This window comes from Entelurus aequoreus, linkage group LG10 (assembly GCF_033978785.1).
Source record: "Entelurus aequoreus isolate RoL-2023_Sb linkage group LG10, RoL_Eaeq_v1.1, whole genome shotgun sequence".
Taxonomy (NCBI): Eukaryota; Metazoa; Chordata; class Actinopteri; order Syngnathiformes; family Syngnathidae; genus Entelurus; species Entelurus aequoreus.
The window spans coordinates 60,387,865-60,411,217 of NC_084740.1; the positions used below are offsets into that span (position 1 = coordinate 60,387,865).

The 23,353-nt window shown below is 38.2% G+C and overlaps 1 protein-coding gene across 2 annotated transcripts in view; it reads right to left on the reverse strand.

The window, feature by feature from the left end:
* Positions 1–23,353, reverse strand: part of etfa (electron transfer flavoprotein subunit alpha) — a 33,834-nt gene that overhangs the window by 10,333 nt on the left and 148 nt on the right. For both annotated transcript variants that reach the window (XM_062061313.1, XM_062061312.1), the window contains exons 2-9: positions 17,219–17,368; positions 17,070–17,151; positions 16,908–16,990; positions 12,907–13,006; positions 12,729–12,839; positions 8,938–9,039; positions 8,781–8,849; positions 8,627–8,709 (exon numbers count right to left, since the gene is read on the reverse strand). In XM_062061313.1, the coding sequence (XP_061917297.1) occupies positions 8,627–8,709; positions 8,781–8,849; positions 8,938–9,039; positions 12,729–12,839; positions 12,907–13,006; positions 16,908–16,990; positions 17,070–17,151; positions 17,219–17,368 (780 nt within the window). The remainder of the gene's footprint in view (positions 1–8,626; positions 8,710–8,780; positions 8,850–8,937; positions 9,040–12,728; positions 12,840–12,906; positions 13,007–16,907; positions 16,991–17,069; positions 17,152–17,218; positions 17,369–23,353) is intronic.

Sequence of the window (23,353 nt, forward strand, 5' to 3'; positions counted from 1 at the left end):
TTATTTTAAAGCAATTTGACCTGTAAAACCCCGCCTCCCGCCTGAATGCAGCTGGGATAGGCTCCAGCCACCCTGAGAGGGACAAGCGGTAGAAAATGGATGGATGGATGGAATTAACTAACAGGATTGTTGGGGGGGGAGCAATGGAACTATGCAATGGAATAGATCCTATACTTTAAATAAAGATTTGTGGAGTGATATTTGTCGGTGGAGTTCACAGACATATCAGACTATCTGGGGAGTGATATTTGTCGGTGGAGTTTACAGACATATCAGACTATCTGGGGAGTGATATTTGTCGGTGGAGTTTACAGACATATCAGACTATCTGGGGAGTGATATTTGTCGGTGGAGTTTACAGACATATCAGACTATCTGGGGAGTGATATTTGTCGGTGGATTTTACAGACATATCAGACTATCTGGGGAGTGATATTTGTCGGTGGAGTTCACAGACATATCAGACTATCTGGGGAGTGATATTTGTCGGTGGAGTTCACAGACATATCAGACTATCTGGGGAGTGATATTTGTCGGTGGAGTTCACAGACATATCAGACTATCTGGGGAGTGATATTTGTCGGTGGAGTTCACAGACATATCAGACTATCTGGGGAGTGATATTTGTCGGTGGAGTTCACAGACATATCAGACTATCTGGGGAGTGATATTTGTCGGTGGAGTTCACAGACATATCAGACTATCTGGGGAGTGATATTTGTCGGCGGAGTTCACAGACATATCAGACTATCTGGGGAGTGATATTTGTCGGTGGAGTTCACAGACATATCAGACTATCTGGGGAGTGATATTTGTCGGTGGAGTTTACAGACATATCAGACTATCTGGGGAGTGATATTTGTCGGTGGAGTTTACAGACATAGACTATCTGGGGAGTGATATTTGTCGGTGGAGTTTACAGACATATCAGACTATCTGGGGAGTGATATTTGTCGGTGGAGTTTACAGACATATCAGACTATCTGGGGAGTGATATTTGTCGGTGGAGTTTACAGACATAGACTATCTGGGGAGTGATATTTGTCGGTGGAGTTTACAGACATATCAGACTATCTGGGGAGTGATATTTGTCGGTGGAGTTCACAGACATATCAGACTATCTGGGGAGTGATATTTGTCGGTGGAGTTCACAGACATATCAGACTATCTGGGGAGTGATATTTGTCGGTGGAGTTTACAGACATATCAGACTATCTGGGGAGTGATATTTGTCGGTGGAGTTCACAGACATATCAGACTATCTGGGGAGTGATATTTGTCGGTGGAGTTCACAGACATATCAGACTATCTGGGGAGTGATATTTGTCGGTGGAGTTTACAGACATATCAGACTATCTGGGGAGTGATATTTGTCGGTGGAGTTCACAGACATATCAGACTATCTGGGGAGTGATATTTGTCGGTGGAGTTCACAGACATATCAGACTATCTGGGGAGTGATATTTGTCGGTGGAGTTCACAGACATATCAGACTATCTGGGGAGTGATATTTGTCGGTGGAGTTCACAGACATATCAGACTATCTGGGGAGTGATATTTGTCGGTGGAGTTTACAGACATAGACTATCTGGGGAGTGATATTTCTCGGTGGAGTTCACAGACATATCAGACTATCTGGGGAGTGATATTTGTCGGTGGAGTTTACAGACATAGACTATCTGGGGAGTGATATTTGTCGGTGGAGTTTACAGACATATCAGACTATCTGGGGAGTGATATTTGTCGGTGGAGTTTACAGACATATCAGACTATCTGGGGAGTGATATTTGTCGGTGGAGTTTACAGACATATCAGACTATCTGGGGAGTGATATTTGTCGGTGGAGTTCACAGACATATCAGACTATCTGGGGAGTGATATTTGTCGGTGGAGTTTACAGACATAGACTATCTGGGGAGTGATATTTGTCGGTGGAGTTTACAGACATATCAGACTATCTGGGGAGTGATATTTGTCGGTGGAGTTTACAGACATATCAGACTATCTGGGGAGTGATATTTGTCGGTGGAGTTTACAGACATATCAGACTATCTGGGGAGTGATATTTGTCGGTGGAGTTTACAGACATATCAGACTATCTGGGGAGTGATTTTTGTCGGTGGAGTTTACAGACATAGACTATCTGGGGAGTGATATTTGTCGGTGGAGTTCAGACATATCAGACTATCTGGTGCTCCAGACATCATCCTACACCACAAAACAGATGAAAATTGGAAAAGCATGGAGGTCTACAACTTCTTAGTGTGTGGCTGGGTCAAAGACATTGGCACCAAGACTCTACCAGATAAATATGCATCCTTTTTGCTCGGGTAAAGTTGCATTTCATGATTTAACTTTGTGTCTACCGCCATGTTTGTTGTTGTTATCGTACACGCTGTTTACAAGCATGCGTGTTTTCCCCGTATATCAAAATATAACTATAGATGTAAACATTGTGTATGTGCTGAAAGATTTATTTATGATCATTGCCATTAAAGTGAATGACATTGTTATCACCAGGAAAGATGAGGTGACCTACCTACGTTCCATAGTAGGGGTTAATCTTTCCTGTGACAAAATGGCAACCAAGGTAATCAAAAAAGGTCAACCAGCGAACGAGATTTCTCTACAGAATCTCCTCTCTGGTCAACAAAAGCACCATCAAGATTCTAGCGGGAACTCTCGTTCAACCCTTTTTCGTTTACGCATGCAGTGTTTCCCATAAACTGCCAAGATACCTGTGGCGGTGGGGGCGTGGCTATGGGCGTGGTCACCATGACATCATCGAGTAATTTGCATAGTTTACTTCAATGGTATGATTTCCTCTAAAAAGGCTCAAAAAATGTTTACTTACTAATTAATAATAACAGTTTTATTTTAAACGTCCATCCATTCATCCATTTTACAATATAATTACAACACTTTATGTACATATTTATATACAGATTTGAACAATAAGTTATTCACTGAAATATATTTATTAATTGTGGTTCTTACAAAAAATATATCTTATAAAATATAAAAGCTAAAATGTCTCTTAAAGCTCTGCCCCTTTAATTAGTGCATACTAAATAATTTAACTTTAGCCTACTACTACAACCATATTATTTACCAGCAACATAAAGTGAAACAGAGGCAGAGGTGTCCTGCCACAGTCAGTAACAAATAAACAGAAAACAGTAGTGGTCAAATACAAATAAAGCAACAAGAGAAGTATCCTACACTTCTCTTTTGTAAAGTAAATGTGAACAGCCTATATGGGCATCTACATCAACTATATGATTTGCCTGAGAAGCTGGACAAGACAAAAAAATATATATATATTTTTTTTTTTTAATTTGTGGCGGACGTAATTATTTCGCGGCGGGCTCCACAAATAAATGAATGTGTGGGAAACACTGGCATGCACCTCCTGGTACCCTAGCACCTCCAAAACCCTCAAATCAAGACTCCAAACATCCCAGAACAAGCTAGTCAGGTTACTTCTAGACCTCCACCCCAGATCCCACCTCACTCCTACCCACTTCTCCAAAGTGGGCTGGCTCAGGGTGGAGGACAGAGTCAAACAACTTGCACTGAGCCTAGTCTATAAAATCCGCTACACCTCCTTGGTACCGAAGTACATGTCAAACTACTTCCATAACATAAATGACCGCCATAACCACAACACCAGGGGGAGCTCCACTAACCACGTTAAACCCAGATTCCGATCTAACAAAGGTCTTAACTCATTCTCTTTCTATGCCACATCAATGTGGAATGCACTCCCAACAGGTGGAAAATAAAGTGCATCTCTATCCTCCTTCAAAACCGCACTAAAAGAACACCTCCAGGCAGCTACAACCCACATCCCACCTCCCCGGATTGTAATTAATCAAATGTATATACTTGTTCTTATGCTTTCTGAGCTCACTATGTCCACTGCTCGCTGTACATATCCTACCAAGTCAGACCTACACTGTCACAATGTCCATTTCTCTGATGATATAATTGTTGATGACTGAAGTATGCTGATAGCAACCCAACCTAACCCCCTCCACGTCCCACCCCTGGATTGTAAATAATGTAAATAATTCAATGTATATACTCTGATGATTAACTTGTGTGATGACCATGAATTGATTAGCGTGGACCCCGACTTAAACAAGTTGAAAACCTTATTCGTGTGTTACCATTTAGTGGTCAATTGTATGGAATATGTATTGTACTGTGCAATCTGCTAATAAAAGAATCAATCAATCAAAATCAAAAATGCGTTTTAAGAAATACAAATATTATCAAGATAATACTTAAATGGGAAACACTAAGCGTTAAACTCTTGTCAGAAAAACCTTTAACGGAGTGGTCACATGCATTCTTCCACTCTGCTCCCTTGGACTGGAGTGCGTGCTACTTTTGTCGTTGCCTTTCATAAAATTTTGCACTCTTCCGCCAGTCCTATATTACATCTAAAGGAACTCTGAAGAAAAGTTGATCCTTTTTTTGCGATTCAAACGATTTGTACAGCCGAAACAAGGAATCCAAGCAATAGCCATGTATCGAAGGGTAAAACGATCGTACGTTATAGGAATTTTAGAATCAACGATCGTACATATGGTGAAATTATCGTACAAATACAATAATTGATACATTTGGCAACGCTGTTCCTGTACCTTTAACATTTTTAATTGTTAATAAAAAATTAAATACATTAGCAAGTGACTACCTATGCTGGACAAAAAGTATTATTACAGGGGGCCCGTGATGATTTAAAACACTTCTTTGTAGTCTTCATCAGTGGTACGCAGGCTCCATCTAGTGGTACGCCAAAGAATCACTTCATAAATATTTAAACACAGTGTTACTGTTCAAACTGTGTAATCTTAAAGTGGCCAAAAAAATGTAAATACACAAAAAAAACCTCTACCTTGTTATTAATGAATATTTAATCCTACTTTTGCTAATGTTGGTCATCATGCTGGTACTTGGAGAGTTTTCTGAGGTGGTACTTGGTGAAAAAAGTTTGGGAACCACTGGTCTAGATAATGTTCTGCCGTACATTTGTTTCCTTTTGTTTTTTGAGTCTGTCTCTGTCTGCAAGTTATTAGAAAATGAGCTGGACTTAAATGTCTAAATATGTCACAACGCAGCCAGACTGAAAACCCCTGTGAACAAAGGCATCCAAAAGTGTGAGGAAGCTTATACGCCAAAATGCAAGAACCTCATCATTTGAGGCTTTGACATTTGACACATGACCAGTTCCATTCACACATTTAAAAAACACTTTAAGACCAACGTCTTGGAAAAATAGATCACTCTTGAATCAACACAGTAGTTAACACTATGATCAATGTTAATTACAAACTAAATGTGGGATATAAATAATAATGGAAGTATATATAGTGTATAATTGGTACAATTGTACAGGGATATTTCACATGTCTTTACTGTGTATATAATTGAAGTGTTTATGTCGTGTACAAGGTGTATTTATAATATGTTGTGCAAAGGAAATTTCACAATTATTGGAAGCTCATCTTGTATGTGACATTGTTTATAGGGTTAGGCACAATAAGTGTTCAACTTCAGCCTGAACCCTTTCGGTCTGCAACATCTTCAATTTATGAATGTACAACTGTTTGTTTATTTTGTTGACCACTGACCGAAGAAATAATAAACTAACTAACATTGTTCAACAAGAGGATACGACATTGTTAGAACATTAGGAAAATATGAAAATCGCTGCAGGCTCCATTTAAATGTGCGTTGGCTTACTTCACGCAACTTGTGGCGTACATACAGTACAGTACAGGCCAACACCTTCTCATTCTATCTTTATTTTCATGACTATTTACATTGTAGATTGTCACATCAAAACTATGAATGAACACATGTGGAGTTATGTACTTAACAACAAAAAAAGGTGAAATAACTGAAAACATGTTTTATATTCTATCCATCCATCCATTTGCTACCGCTTGTCCCTTTTGGGGTCGCGGGGGGTGCTGGAGCCTATCTCAGCTGCATTCGGGCGGAAGGCGGGATACACCCTGGACAAGTCGCCACCTCATCACAGGGCCAACACAGGTAGACATCATTCACACACTAGGGACTAGGGATGTCCGATAATGGCTTTTTGCCGATATCCGATATGCCGATATTGTCCAACTCTTTAATTACCGATACCGATATCAACCGATATATACAGTCGTGGAATTAACACATTATTATGCCTAATTTGGACAACCAGGTATGGTGAAGATAAGGTACTTTTTAAAAAAATGAATCAAATAAAAGATAAATAAATTAAAAACATTTTCTTGAATAAAAAAGAAAGTAAAACAATATAAAAACAGTTACATAGAAACTAGTAATTAATGAAAATTTGTAAAATTAACTGTTAAAGGTTAGTATTATTAGTGGAGCAGCAGCACGCACAATCATGTGTGCTTACGGACTGTATCCCTTGCAGACTGTATTGATATATATTGATATATAATGTAGGAAGCAGAATATTAATAACAGAAAGAAACAACCCTTTTGTGTGAATGAGTGTGAATGGGGGAGGGAGGTTTTTGGGGTTGGTGCACTAATTGTAAGTGTATCTTGTGTTTTTTATGTGGATTTAATTAAAAAAAATACAAATAAAAAAATAAAAACGATACTGATAATAAAAAAAACGATACCGATAATTTCCGATATTACAGTTTAACGTATTTATCGGCCGATAATATCGGCAGACCGATATTATCGGACATCTCTACTAGGGACCATTTAGTGTTGCCAATCAACCTATCCATTTTTCTAGTAAAACTCACAAAGATACATTATTTCTGGCATTTGTAGACATTTTGCATGTTTGGTTTAAAAACTCTATTTGAATATTTATTTTATTGCTTTTTTCCACATTATCTCATGATTCCAAGAACATTACTGTCATACTGAGTAAAACACACATTTTTGTATTCACAAACCTTACAAAATCTCCAAGTTTTTTTTAGTAAAACTCACAAAGATACATTATTTCAGGCATTAGCCATTTTGCATGTTTGGTTTAGGAATTATGTTTAAATAACTGTCATATTGAGTAAAAAAAACTATTTTTTGTGATTGCAAACCATACATATTCTAGTTTCTTCAAAATAGCCACCCTTTGCTCTAATTACTGCTTTGCACTCTTGGCATTCTCTCCATGAGCTTCAAGAGCCTGAGATGGTTTTCACTTCACAGGTGTGCCTTAGTGGAATTTCTTGCTTTATCACTGGGGTTGGGACCATCAGGTGTGTTGGGAATGAGAAGGCGCGTGCAAACTTTTGGCCTGTACATATACTACATGGCGTGTCGAGGTCATGAAATGTCCATCAGTGTCAACTTACCGTTAGGGATGATACTCGAAACCGGTTTTCCCGGTTGTTCGATAAGAAAAGAACCGAGTCCTCGGACTCGAATCCCTTTTTGAGAACCGGTACCCGTTATCGAGACCACTATAGTAAAGAAAAAGAGTTGATTCTTTATTCGAATCCCTCGGAACGAATCCCGTCCCGACCAGAATGCCCCTTGAGACATCACAAGAAATTACGTCACGTAGCTCAGTCATTAGGCGCAGATAGGGAAAGCAGGAAAAACAATGTAATAATAAAGTTCAAAACAATATAATCAAATGAATAACTTTTACTGAGATGACCAACACTTTTACGACCCACCGGAAACATAGCAACCAGGCTAGCAACGCACCTCCTTTACGGCAGCTGTCACAACGTTCTTAAAACAACCGCAGCACATACATATATATACAACACATCTCCCTTTTTTAACTTTTGTTTTTCTTTCCTTGTAAACAAAACAAAATCACACTGTATATGTGTTGTCTGTCTAATTATAAATAATGCAGACGAGGCGTGTTGGCTGAGTTCTTGACGTTTACTTTCACGGGTGACGACATGCAACAACACTTTTCGGGGCTACCGCGCATGCTGGTCACTCCCGTTGCATGCTGGGTAGTGTAGTTGTTATATTCCCTAGCTCATAACATCACATCTTTCCCCCTATAAAGAAAGATTTTAACTCAATAAAGTGTATTTCTTTTTTTAGCTTTAACTTTTCATTTTTTAGCATTGTAACCACATTTGCAAACAACTTTTCTCTTCATAGAATTTTCTTTCAATAAAGAAATGAAGTGCAAAAATGTCAAAGCATCATAACAAACAGTTATGTCAAATAGCAGCAGAAGTGCACTTTTTGGAGAGCTGTATTATTTTCAGTTTTGTGCCCAAGGGACTGATTTTATTTAACACTAGTATTATTATTTATACACCTATAGTGATCACAGAGACAGGTTGTTTTTGTGTTACTGTATATATTTGTTTTTCTGAAAAATCCCACTTAATATACTTTGGGTAGCAACAGTCAATATTTCTTTATTTTATTTTTTTAGGGGGGTAACAGTCAATATTTATTTATTTATTAGATTTTATTTTTTTCTTATATAATAAAAGTGAGCTTGTTTTAAACCAAATATTGTGTTTTTTTCCATATACAACAACCTATCTGGACTCGATAAGAGAATCGATAAGGAATCGGTTCGATAAGAGGATTCGATAATAGGCTCGAACTCGATAATTTCTTATCAAACATCATCCCTACTTACCGGTGCCACAATCTTGCCTGTTTGTCCAACTTGCATATCATTAGGGACGTAGCCAGCATCCACTGCAGCTCGAGAAGCACCAACTACACAAACACACATTGTAAAATGTTTTTATCTAAAACTAAACCAGGTGACGGAACAGAGGGCTTCTCACCTGCAGCATTCATTTTGTCTGCAAGATCATAAAGCAGTTTGAAGTTATCTCCGCTCTTCAAGCCTCGACCTGGAACATTTGAGTAGGATTAAATCACAAAAGAAACATGGCCATATCACAGTGCCCGTTTTGTATTGTGCAAGTTCCAACATCCCACCTCCAGACACCACAACCTTTGCACTGGTCAACTCTGGACGGTCATTCTTGGTCAGGTTCTGTTCCACCCACTCGGACACTCCCACGGCAGAGTTAGCAGCCACTGGAAGTCAGAGGAACACCACGGATGAAACATGTCCACTCACTGGCCACTGCATTAGGTACACCCGCACTGAGCACCAAGTCTGTCTGTCTTGTGAGATGACGCTGGCTGCTGCCAGCATAGACATGTTATAAGTAGACGCAGCATTGGCTGTTGTGACGCGAGAAATTGGGCCGCCATCTTGAAGTGGTGATGAGGAGCCGGCGAGCAGCCTAAACTGACAGTTGACAGGTAGAAAACAAAGATGGTGTTCAGTGTTTTCCTGCTCAAATGAGCAGACTGTTGAAAATAGGAATCGGGGGATTACTTTTCACAAGTAAGATGTAACATTGACGTACCATTGGTTGTATTTTGTGAAAAGAATATTACCACAGAGTTGAGAAGGAGCAAAGAGCTTCAATAGTACTGAAATCGTAGCTGCTGGCAAACAAGAGTATGACCATAATAACCATAAGAATAATTCTGATTCCAGTGAAACAGATTGGTGGTTTTAGCTGATATAAAGACTTTCAGGTGTTTATATATGTTGAAGTATTTGGCAGACGCTTTTATCCAAAGCGACATACATAAAAAATACATACAAAACAATCCCTGTAAACATGATCATTTAAGGGAAGAATGTAATACAAAATATCAATACAAAGTGTCAAAACAGAATAAACTCTGCTGCTGCAGCAACAGAGATACAGTCTATAAGATATATAGATATCTAATGTATTCATACATTGTTTATGTAGGATATATGTATGTATATATAACCTAATCATATTGTTTCTTCAACTTAAAAATAGCTGACCCTTCTCTGGGATTATATTCCCAGTTTTGATCTCGGACATCTGGTCACTTATAGCATATAAGAATATTCTATTACTGTTAAGCAAATTATGAATAATAAAACATGTGTCCTTTATCATAGCTACACGTATGACAAAAAGCCGCGTGAAAATCAGTGGTATTCAGTGAGGTAAGATGAATTAAATGCGCTGACAGTTCATTGCTCCTGCCAAATGAATTGCACTGAGTGGAGCGGATCACCACTCCAAGATGGCGGCCGCGCGTCTCGTCAGCGCCAAGTAGGCAGTAGCGCTCCATGCTGCGTACCCTTAGAACATGTCTATGGCTGCCAGATCATTATTAATAAAAAATGACAGACAGGAAGGCGAGAAACACTTTTCATTTCAACACTCTCGCGCCGTACCTGCCGTCAAAACTCTACAGACCGACTGCACAGTTCCTGTCTTCACAATAAAAGCGCCGCTTCATCCTGCCTGCGCTAACAAAATAAGAGTCTCAGAATGCTAGCGAGCTACGGAGTTTGCCGCCAATGTATTTCTTGTAAAGTGTATAAAAAGGAGTATGGAAGCTGGACAAACAAAAAGCAAGCACTTTCATGTGGTATTGGACAGAAAGGAGGACTTTTTTTTTCTCCTCCATTGTAAAATGTGGAGGTTATCATCACTACTGTCTGATTCCAATCAATGCAAGTCATCACAATCATACCAACTTATATTCTTGTCTTCATGAAAGAAAGGAATGTTAAGGGCCTACTGAAATGAATTTTTTTTTATTTAAACGGGGATAGCAGATCCATTCCATGTGTCATACTTGATCATTTTGCGATATTGCCATATTTTTGCTGAAAGGATTTAGTAGAGAACAACGACGATAAAGTTTGCAACTTTTGGTCGCTGATAAAAAAAAAGCCTTGCCTGTACCGGAAGTAGCGTGACGTCGCAGGTTGAAAGTAGGGATGTCCGATAATATCGGCATGCCGATATTATCGCCCGATAAATGCGTTAAAATGTAATATCGGAAATTATCGGTATCGGTTTTTTATTATCTGTATCGTTTTTTTTTTGTTTTTTGTGTGTGTTTTTTTTATTAAATCAACATAAAAAACACAAGATACACTTACAATTAGTGCACCAACCCAAAAAACCTCCCTCCCCCCATTTATTTCTGTTATCAATATTCTGGTTCCTACATTATATATCAATATATATCAATACAGTCTGCAAGGGATACAGTCCGTAAGCACACATGATTGTGCGTGCTGCTGCTCCACTAATAGTACTAACCTTTAACACTTAATTTTACTCATTTTCATTAATTACTAGTTTCTATGTAACTGTTTTTATATTGTTTTACTTTCTTTTTTATTCAAGAAAATGTTTTTAATTTAGTTATCTTATTTTATTATTTTTTTTAAAAAGTACCTTATCTTCACCATACATGGTTGTCCAAATTAGGCATAATAATGTGTTAATTCCACGACTGCATATATCGGTTGATATCGGTATCGGTAATTAAAGAGTTGGACAATATCGGAATATCGGATATCGGCAAAAAGCCATTATCGGACATCCCTAGTTGAAAGGCTGCTCACATTTCCCCATTGTTTACACCAGCAGCGAGAGCGATTCGGACCGAGAAAGCGACGATTACCCCATTAATTTGAGCGAGGGTGAAAGATTCGTGGATGAGGAACGTGAGAGTGAAGGACTAGAGTGCAGTGCAGGACGTATCTTTTTTCACTCTGGCCGTAACTTAGGTACAAGCTGGCTCATTGGATTCCACACTTTCTCCTTTTTCTATTGTGGATCACGGATTTGTATTTTAAACCACCTCGGATACTATATCCTCTTGAAAATGAGAGTCGAGAACGCGAAATGGACATTCACAGTGACTTTTATCTCCACGACAATACAACGGCGAAGCACTTTAGCTACGGAGCTAACGTGATAGCATCGGGCTTAACTGCAGATAGAAACAAAATAAATAAACCCCTGACTGGAAGGATAGACAGAAGATCAACAATACTATTAAACCACGGACATGTAACTACACGGTTAATGCATTCCGGCCTGGCGAAGCTTAACAATGCTGTTGCTAACGACGTCATTGAAGCTAACTTACGTAGCTACGGGACCTCACAGAGCTATGCTAAAAACATTAGCTATCCACCTACGCCAGCCAGCCCTCATCTCCTCATCAACACCCGTGCTCACCTGCGTTCCAGCGATCGACGGAGCGACAAAGGACTTCACTCAATCATCTATGCGGTCGGCGGCTAGCGTCGGATAGCGCGTCTGCTATCCAAGTCAAAGTCCTCCTGGTTGTGTTGCTGCAGCCAGCCGCTAATACACCGATCCCACCTACAGCTTTCTTCTTTGCAGTCTTCATTGTTCATTAAACAAATTGCAAAAGATTCACCAACACAGATGTCCAGAATACTGTGGAATTTTGCGATGAAAACAGAGCTTTTTGTATTGGATACAATGTGTCCGAATACTTCCGTTTCAACGATTGACGTCACGCGCATACGTCATCATACATAGACGTTTTCAACCGGATATTTCCCGGGAAATTTAAAATGTCACTTTATAAGTTAACCCGGCCATATTGGCATGTGTTGCAATGTTAAGATTTCATCATTGATATATAAACTATCAGACTGCGTGTTCGCTAGTAGTGGCTTTCAGTAGGCCTTTAAACATGCTTGTATTATCATTAAACACCTTTAACTTGTAAACAAAAAACTTTCTTTCATAAATAAATAAATGTAAATGATATATATGAATGAGGTAGATCCCCTCCACTTGGTCCATTGAAAAGTGTGGCCACCCCCGATCCAAATAATGGTTAGTAAAAAGTACCCCTTTAGTACTGCGTGGTGTAACGTCCTTTACCATTTTCTGTTGCAGCACTTCCTCCCTCAGTGGAAGCCGCCTCAAAGGATGTTCCTCTCACGGTGAACACCTTCACCGGGTCGTTACTCTTCACCGTGCTGAGAGCATTTCCTGAGAACACCAAACACCATTAGTCCCGGGAACAGAGGTGGGGAAAGAACACAGACAAAAAGGTCACCTGCATAGATGGCTCTGACAAATGTGTCCGGAGACTTGATCTCAATAATATCGGACATCGGAGCCACGTCCAACTTGGCGGCCACTCTTGGCAGCAGGTTCTGTCAATCATGTACACAATCACATACAGGAGAGAAAAATACAACAATTTGGAATTAACTTATTTACATGCTTGCATGACAGTTAAACATGCTTAAATGTTACCGTATTTTCCGGACTATAAGTCGCTCCGGAGTATAAGTCGCACCGGGCGAAAATGCATAATAGAGAAGGAAAAAAACATATATAAGTCGCACTGGAGTATAAGTCGCATTTTTGGGGGGAAATGTATTTGATGAAAGCCAACAGCAAGAATAGACATTTGAAAGGCAATTTAAAATGTCTAAAGAATAGTGAACAACAGGCTGAATAAGTGTACGTCAGGGGTCACCAACGCTGTGCCCGCGGGCACCAGGTAGCCCGTAAGGACCAGATGAGTAGCCCGCTGGCCTGTTCTAAAAATAGCTCAAATAGCAGCACTTACCAGTGAGCTGCCTCTATTTTTTAAATTGTATTTATTTACTAGCAAGCTGGTCTCGTTTTGCCCGACATTTTTAATTCTAAGAGAGACAAAACTCAAATAGAATTTGAAAATCCAAGAAAATATTTTAAAGACTTGGTCTTCACTTGTTTAAATAAATTCATTATTTTTTTTACTTTGCTTCTTATAACTTTCAGAAAGACAATTTTAGAGAAAAAATACAACCTTAAAAATTATTTTAGGATTTTTAAACACATATACCTTCTTACCTTTTAAATTCCTTCCTCTTCTTTCCTGACAATTTAAATCAATGTTCAAGTAAAACATTTTTTTTTATTGTAAAGAATAATAAATACATTTTAATTTAAATCTTCATTTTAGCTTCTGTTTTTTCGACGAAGAATATTTGTGAAATATTTCTTCAAACTTATTATGATTAAAATTCAAAAAAATTAATCTGGCAAATCTAGAAAATCTGTAGAATCAAATTTAAATCTTATTTCAAGGTCTTTTGAATTTCTTTTAAAAATGTTGTTCTGGAAAATCTAGAAGAAATAATGATTTGTCTTTGTTAGAAATATAGCTTGGTCCAATTTGTTGTATATTCTAACAAAGTGTAGATTGGATTTTAACCTATTTAAAACATGTTATCAAAATTCTAAAATTAATCTTAATCAGGAAAAATTACCAATGATGTTCCATAAATTCTTTTTTTAAGTTTTTCTCTTCTTTTTTTCGGTTGAATTTTGAATTTTAAAGAGTTGAAATTGAAGATAAACTATGTTTCAAAATGTAATTGTCATTTTTTTCGTGTTTTCTCCTCTTTTAAACCGTTCAATTAAGTGTAAATATCATTAATTATTAATAATAACATAGAGTTAAAGGTAAATTGAGCAAATTGGCTATTTCTGGCAATTTATTTAAGTGTGTATCAAACTGGTAGCCCTTCGCATTAATCACTACCCAAGAAGTAGCTCTTGGTTTCAAAAAGGTTGGTGACCCCTGGTGTACGTTATATGAGGCATAAATAACCAACTGAGAAGGTGCCTGGTATGTTAACGTAACATATTATGGTAAGAGTCATTCAAATAACTATAACATATAGAACATGCTATACGTTTACCAAACAATCTGTCACTCCTAATCGCTAAATCCCATGAAATCTTATACGTCTAGTCTCTTACAGGAATGAGATCAATAATATTATTTGATATTTGACGCTAATGTGTTAATCATTTCACACATAAGTCGCTCCTGAGTATAAGTCGCACCCCCGGCCAAACTATGAAAAAAACTGCGACTTATAGTCAGAAAAATACGGTATATTGATTTATTTATGAAAGAGAAGTTAAGAAGTTAAAGGTGTTTAATGATAACACAAGCATGTTTAACATTCCTTTCTTTCATGAAGACAAGAATATAAGTTGGTATGATTGTGATGACTTGCATTGACTGGAATCAAACAGTAGTGATGATAACCTCCACATTTTACAATGGAGGAGAAAAAAAAGTCCTCCTTTCTGTCCAATACCACATGAAAGTGCTTGCTTTTTCTTTGTCCAGCTTCCATACTCATTTTTGTACACTTTACAATTGTATTTAGCCTTTATTTAACCAGGTAAAATCCCATTGAGATCAAAGATCTCTTTTCCAAGGGAGACCTGGCCAAGAGGGCATCAGCAAGGTTACATTAAAAACAGAAAACAACACCTAAAACATCAAATGTACAACTTAAAAACTTGCTGACATGACACATGTGCATACAGACAAGGTAGACTGCAATCCTTTCACAGATGCTTTCAACTCATTTAATGTAACAAGGGTTTGAAGTTGAAGATTGGATTGTAGGTTATTCCAAGCCTTCGCTGCTGAAAACCTAAATGCTTTCTTGCCCAGTTCAGTTCTTACTTTGGGGACGACAAATTGAGATTGACAAGAAATACATTGGCGGCAAACTCCGTAGCTTGCTCGCTTTCTGAGACTCTTATTTTGTTAGCGCAGGTATAGGTAGGGGTGTAACGGTACACAAACATTTCGGTTCGGTACAGTAAGAAAACAACAAAATAAAAAATGTTTGGTTATTTATTTACCAAATGTGTAAACAATGGCATAACATTAGGGATGTCCGATAATGGCTTTTTGCCGATATCCGATATGCCGATATTGTCCAACTCTTTAATTACCGATACCGATATCAACCGATACCGATATATACAGTCGTGGAATTAACACATTATTATGCCTAATTTGGACAACCATGTATGGTGAAGATAAGGTACTTTTTTAAAAAATGAATCAAATAAAATAAGATAAATAAATTAAAAACATTTTCTTTTCTTGAATAAAAAAGAAAGTAAAACAATATAAAAACAGTTACATAGAAACTAGTAATTAATGAAAATTTGTAAAATTAACTGTTAAAGGTTAGTATTATTGGTGGACCAGCAGCACGCACAATCATGTGTGCTTACGGACTGTATCCCTTGCAGACTGTATTGATATATATTGATATATAATGTAGGAAGCAGAATATTAATAACAGAAAGAAACAACCCTTTTGTGTGAATGAGTGTAAATGGGGGAGGGAGGTTTTTTGGCTTGGTGCACTAATTGTAAGTGTATCTTGTGTTTTTTATGTGAATTTAATTTAAAAAAAACAACAACAAAAAACGATACTGATAATAAAAAACCGATACCGATAATTTCCGATATTACATTTTAACGCATTTATCGGCCGATATCGGCAGACCGATATTATCGGACATCTCTACATAACATACATATACACACAGGGTCCATTGCCAGGGTTAATGTGGTCAACATATATAAAATAAAAACTAAATAAGATAAGGCTCAGAATGGTTTCTTAACAAAACTTTTCTACATATAAAGTCTTTTTTTTGATTGATTGATTGATTGAGACTTTTATTAGTAGATTGCACAGTATAGTAAACTGCCTCAAGTTGTTGCTCAGATTAAATAAAATGACAAAACTTTTCTTCTACATATAAAAAGTGCAACAAACACTTTCAAGTCAACTCAGCCTCAGATTAACTTTTCTTTTCTTTTATTGTGAAGACAGGAACTGTGCGGTCTTTAGAGTTTTGACAGCAGATACGGCGCGATAGTCTGTTGAAATAAAAAGTGTTTCTCGCCTTCCTGTCGGTCGTTTTTTCTTAATAATTATCTGGCAGCAGCCAGCGTCATCTCACAAGACCCTCGGGTGCCGTGACTGTCAATCAAGTGACCAAAGTCACGTCTTAGTGAAGATTAATGATCCATCCTTTTTAGCTCTATTTTTTTAATGCCTGGCTGGCGATGCACTGACACACCCTCCGCCATCCACGTAATGGGCACCCCTGGTTTAGACCGAGCCAATCAGGAACCGGTCCCACAAAATCCCGGTACTCGGTATACATCCCTACCCAAAATAAGAAGTGCAAACACCATTAAGTGTTGTGGTTGTGGTGTCTGAGTCGTACCTTTCCAAAAGCAGAAGCTCCAGCACAGATGTGAGTAAAGCTGAACTGCTTCTGAGTTGCCAAGATGAGAGGCGTCAGCTCCTCTGCACAACAACACCAGCCAGCATGTAAATAAACATACTCCCCGTTGATAATTGATGACATGTTTTTAAGTCTCTAGACCTGGCAGAGCTCCTTTGTAAGAATCATTCTGAACCACCAACACTTTCTTCACACCGCTTACTTGACTGATTTCTTCCACAACCTGGAAAAGGAAAGTCAGAGTTTAATAATGTTCAGTTTGCAGGAGATTCCCGGTGAACGTCACACACCTTTGCACAGTTTGTTCCCGCGACCAGACAAGATACTTCTCCGCCAAGTCGACTGGCAGCAGTGATGGCATTCAAGGTGATGGGCGTCAACTTGTCATTGTTGTGCTCTGCAACCACCAAGGTGCTCTGCAACCTCTGCAACACCCTGCTCTGTTGAAGTGGGGACCAACATGCTTTTATGTTGGAAATCAGGACTATACCTCATGTTGTGCTTGTGTAGAAAACACTTGTAAGTATGCACACCTTAAAGGCCTACTGAAAGCCACTACTAGCGACCACGCAGTCTGATAGTTTATATATCAATGATGAAATCTTAACATTGCAACACATGCCAATACGGCCGGGTTAACTTATAAAGTGACATTTTAAATTTCCCGCCACACTTCCGGTTCAAAACGCCTTTGGAGGATGACGTATGCGCGTGACGTAGCCAGTTTAACAGAGGTATGGCTTCCCCATTGAAGCCGATACGAAAAAGCTCTGTTTTCATCTCATTATTCCACAGTATTCTGGACATCTGTGCTGGTGAATCTGTTGCAATTTGTTCATTGCATTATGGAGAAAGAAGCTGAGCAAGCAAAGAAGAAAGTCGGTGCGAAGCGGAGTATTTTGCGAGGGAAGTCAGCAACACAACACAGTCTGTGTTTCATTGTTTACATTCCCGAAACATGCAGTCAAGATCGAAGAAATCGGACAACAGAGACTCTTACCAGGAGGACTTTGACTTCGTTAACAGACGCAGACGCGATACCGTGAGTACGCTTCCAAACATTTGATCGCTTGTTATAACTAGCTCGAGCTAGGAGCTAGCATAACAAACACCTAGGTGTTTGTTATGCGGGATTAATTTGTGGCATATTAAATACAAGCCTGGTTGTGTTGTGGCTAATAGAGTATATATATGTCTTGTGTTTATTTACTGTTGTAGTCATTCCCAGCTGAATATCAGGTCACCCCCGCGCGCTTCCAAACATTTGATCGCTTGCTATAACTAGCTCGAGCTAGTAGCTAGGAGCTAGCATAACAAACACCTAGGTGTTTGTTATGCGGGATTAATTTGTGGCATATTAAATATAAGCCTGGTTGTGTTGTGGCTAATAGAGTATATATATGTATTGTGTTTATTTACTGTTGTAGTCATTCCCAGCTGAATATCAGGTCCCACCCGCGCGCTTCCAAACATTTGATCGCTTGCCCGTACGTGCATGTCACGTACGTGACTTTGGTTAAATATATAAGTTTATGAACCTAGGGGCAGGTGAACAGTCCTTTGGGCTGAGTGAGTGTGTGTGTTGTGCAGGTGTTTGAATTGTATTGGCGGGTTTTATGGACGGGATCCCGTCTATATACCGCTCGAGCTATAACTAGCTCGAGCTATTAGCTAGGAGCTAGAATAACAAACACCTAGGTGTTTTTATGTGGGATTAATTTGTGGCATATTAAATATAAGCCTGGTTGTGTTGTGGCTAATAGAGTATATATATGTCTTGTGTTTATTTACTGTTGTAGTCATTTCCAGCTGAATATCAGGTCACCCCCGGCTCTCACAGCATATTCCCTATCTGAATCGCTTCCACTCCCCACTAGTCCTTCACTTGCACTTTCCTCATCCACAAATCTTTCATCCTCGCTCAAATTAATGGGGAAATCGTCGCTTTCTCGGTCCGAATCTCTCTCACTTCTGGCGGCCATCATTGTAAAGAATAGGGAACTTTGCGTATATGTTCAATTGACTACGTCACGATACTTCCGGTAGGGGCAAGCCTTTTTTTTATCAGATACCAAAAGTTGCGATCTTTATCGTCGTTGTTCTATACTAAATCCTTTCAGCAAAAATATGGCAATATCGCGAAATGATCAAGTATGACACATAGAATAGATCTGCTATCCCCGTTTAAATAAAAAAAATTCATTTCAGTAGGCCTTTAAGTACATTTTGGAGGAATAAAAGTGTATAATTGTGTCAATGTTACAAAACATTCACACATGCTTTTCTACACCAAAATGCATGTATTTATTCTTCTTCTTCTCCTCCAGATTTTGGCGCGCTTTACCTTCCACATTTTTCACCCGATTCAAACTGTTCTAACTTCAAACTGTTCAGCCTATTCGGGAATCGCAGGCTTTCTGTTGACAAATTCCAAAAATTCCCAGATTTCCCAGAATTCCAGGTTTTCCGGGACATTTTTCCCATTCAAAATGAGTTGGCCATTTTTCAAACTTCAGTGTTTCCCATAAACTGCCAAGATACCTGTGGCGGTGGGGGCGTGGCTATGGGCGTGGTCACCATGACATCTTCGAGTAATTTGCATAATTTACTACAATGATATGATTTTCTCTAAAAAGGCTCAAAAAATGTATACTTACTAATTAATAATAGTTTTGTTTTAAATGTCCATCCATCCATCCATTTTACAATATAATTACAACACTTTATGTACATATTTATATACAGATTTGAACAATAAGTTATTCACTGAAATATATTTATTAATTGTGGTTCTTACAAAAAATATATCTTATAAAATATAAAAGCTAAAATGTCTCTTAAAGCTCTGCCCCTTTAATTAGTGCATACTAAATCATTTAACTTTAGCCTACTACTACAACCATATTATTTAACAGCAACATAAAGTGAAACAGAGGCAGAGGTGTCCTGCCACAGTCAGTAACAAATAAACAGAAAACAGTAGTGGTCAAATACAAATAAGGCAACAAGAGAAGTATCCTACACTTCTCTTTTGTAAAGTAAATCTGAACAGCCGATTTGGGCATCTACATCAACTATATGATTTGCCTTAGAAGCTGGACAGGACAAAAAAAAATTTAAAAACTTTTTTTTTGTGGCGGTCTTAATTCTTTTGTGGCGGGCCGCCACAAATAAATGCATGTGTGGGAAACACTGAAACTTCCACCAATTCCACATTTTCAACTGATTCAAACCATTCCACCTTCAACATACTCCACTCATCAAGGACATTCAAACTATCATTTTTCCAAGTACAAAAAAATTCCCAGAATTCCCCCTTCTTTTTTTTACCCTTTTTTTAACCTTTGTTCTGGCGACTACTCCTTCCATATTTTTCAACCCACTTCAACCGTTCCACCGTCAAAACATTCCTCTTAATCAGGACAAAAAACACAGTTGTTTTTTGACCTGGAAAAATTCCCGGTTTTCCCGAAATTCCTTAATACCATTTCTCAATTAAAAGTGTTACTACTTCAACATTTCTCGACCAATTTGAAAAAGTCCAACACCAACCATTTCAACTCATTCAGAACATTCAAGTCTTTTAACATTTTCCAAAAAAATTCCCGCTTTTCCTGAAATTCCCAAATTTCCATTGAAATGAGTGGGACATTTTTCAAAGTTTCACAATTCCCACATTTGTCATCCGATTAAAACTCCGCAATATCCAGCCTGTTCAAAATTGTGTTGTCTCCTTCAACGGTTTTAACAAATTCCAAGATTTCCCAGTTTTCAGGGACATTTTCCCTATTCAAAATGAATGGTCCATTTTTTTAACTTCCACAATTCCCACATGTTTCAACCTATTCAAACCATTCCAACATCAACACATTCCACTCATCCAACTAACAAGTTCCAAACCAAATTCCGTTTTTCCTGGAAATTCAAACTCTTCAACATTCAAACCATTCCAACATTCAAACTATTCTTACATTCATACTACATTCTGTCAGCATTTCAGTTCAACTTCAGCATTGGAACATTCACACACAGTTCCTTCAGGAATTACCTCATCTAGTTATTCTTCTTCTCCAGATGTTGGTGCGCTCTACCTTCCACATTTTTCATCCGATTCAAAGCGGTCCAACTTCAAACTGTTCAGCCTATTTGAGAATTGCAGGCTTTCCCTTGACACATTTCCAGATTTTCAGAACATTTTTCCCATTCAGAATAAATTGGCCATTTTTCAAGCTTCCACCATTTCCACATTTTTCAACCAATTCAAACCATTCCACCTTCAACATATTCCACTCATCCTGGACATTCAAACTATCATTTTTCCAAGTTAAAAAAAAATCCAGGAATTCACAGAATTCCTTTTTTTGACCCTTTGTTCTGGCGTTTACTCCTTCCACATTTTTCAACCCACTTCAACCGTTCCACCGTCAAAACATTCCTCGTAATCAGGACAAAAAACGCAGTTGTTTTTGAACTGGAAAAATTCCCGGTTTTCCCCGAAATTCCTTAACACTATTTCTCAATTAAAACTGTTACTACTTCAACATTTCTCGACCGATTTGAAAAAGTCCAACACCAACCATTTCAACTCATTCAGAACATTCAAGTCTTTTAACATTTTCCAAAAAATTCCCAAAATTCCATTGAAATGAGTGGGACATTTTTCAAAGTTTCACAATTGCCACATTTGTCACCCGATTCAAACTCCGCAATATTCAGCCTGTTCAAAATGGTGTGCTCTCCAACAGTTTTTTAAAAAATTCCCGGATTTCCAAGAATTCCCAGAATTCCAGGTTTTCCGGGACATTTTTCCAATTCAAAATGAATTCGCCATTTTTCAAACTTCCACCATTTCCACATTTTTCAACCAATTCAAACCATTCCACCTTCAACATATTCCACTCATTCTGGACATTCAAACTATCATTTTTACAAGTCCAAAAACATTCCAGGAATTCACAGAATTCCTTTCTTTGACCCTTTGTTCTGGCGACTACTCCTTTCACATTTTTCAAACCACTTCAACCGTTCCACCGTCAAAACATTCCTCGTAATCAGGACAAAAAACGCAGTTGTTTTTTGAACTGGAAAAATTCCCGGTTTTCCCCGAAATTCCTTAATACCATTTCTCAAATAAAACTGTTACTACTTCAACATTTCTCGACCGATTTGGAAAAAGTAGAACACCCACCATTTCAACTCATTCAGAACATTCAAGTAGTTTAACATTTTCCAAAATATTCCCGAAATTCCATTGAAATGAGTGGGACATGTTTCAAAGTTTCACAATTCCCACATTTGTCATCCGATTCAAACTCCGCAATATTCAGCCCGTTCAAAATGGTGTGTTCTCCTTCAACAGTTTAAAAAAATTCCCGGATTTCCAAGAATTCCAGATTTTCTGGGACATTTTTCCCATTCAAAATTAATTCGCCATTTTTCAAACTTCCACCATTCCCACATTTTTCAACCGATTCAAACCATTCCACCTTCAACATATTCCACTCATGCTGGACATTCAAACTATCATTTTTCCAAGTCCAAAAAAAATTCCAGGAATTCCCAGAATTCCCTTTTTTGACCCTTTTTTGACCCTTTCTTCTGGCGACTACTCCTTCCACATTTTTCGAACCACTTCAACCGTTCCACCATCAAAACATTTCTCTTAATCAGGACAAAAAAACGCAGTTGTTTTTTTTTTACTGGAAAAATTCCCGGTTTCCCCGAAATTCCTTAATACCATTTCTCAATTAAAACGGTTACTACTTCAACATTTCTCGACCGATTTGGAAAAAGTCTAACACCCACCATTTCAACTCATTCAGAACATACAAGTCTTTTAACATTTTCCAAAAATTCCCGAAATTTCCATTGAAATGAGTGGGACATTAGATTGTGAAACAACAACAAAGTGCTTCAGTCACCTTCAACTTCAAACGCCAGTTCCAGCTGGACTCAGCCAGACATTACTAGCCGATAACAGAGCGCACTTACACAACCTTCAATATTAAAAGCAACGGCATTCGTTCGCACATTTGCCGTAATGTACTCAATTTAAGCTTTCGCGTGATATTACAAGAATGAAATGCAAGTTTAATAACACCAGTCTGCGTTCATAACTCCAATGTTTACAACGCCGGAGTTTCATAACGACTGTGCGAGCTATGCTAATTAGCATTAGCAAGGGAAAAACCTTGCATTGTTGCAAAAACTATCAACTTAAATTGTTTGGTTTTTTATACTTAATCATGTTTATTGTCAACCAGTTCTGACACACAAAAAAAGCCGACTTTGGAAGAAATGAGCTTGCGTGGCGTGCACTTGCTGCAGGGACACGTTAGCTGACTGGCGTTTAACAATGTTACTGAGCTCGAACTAAAGTCAACAAAGCATAAAAATGTTAATAAACAATACAAGTCGAGCTCTTA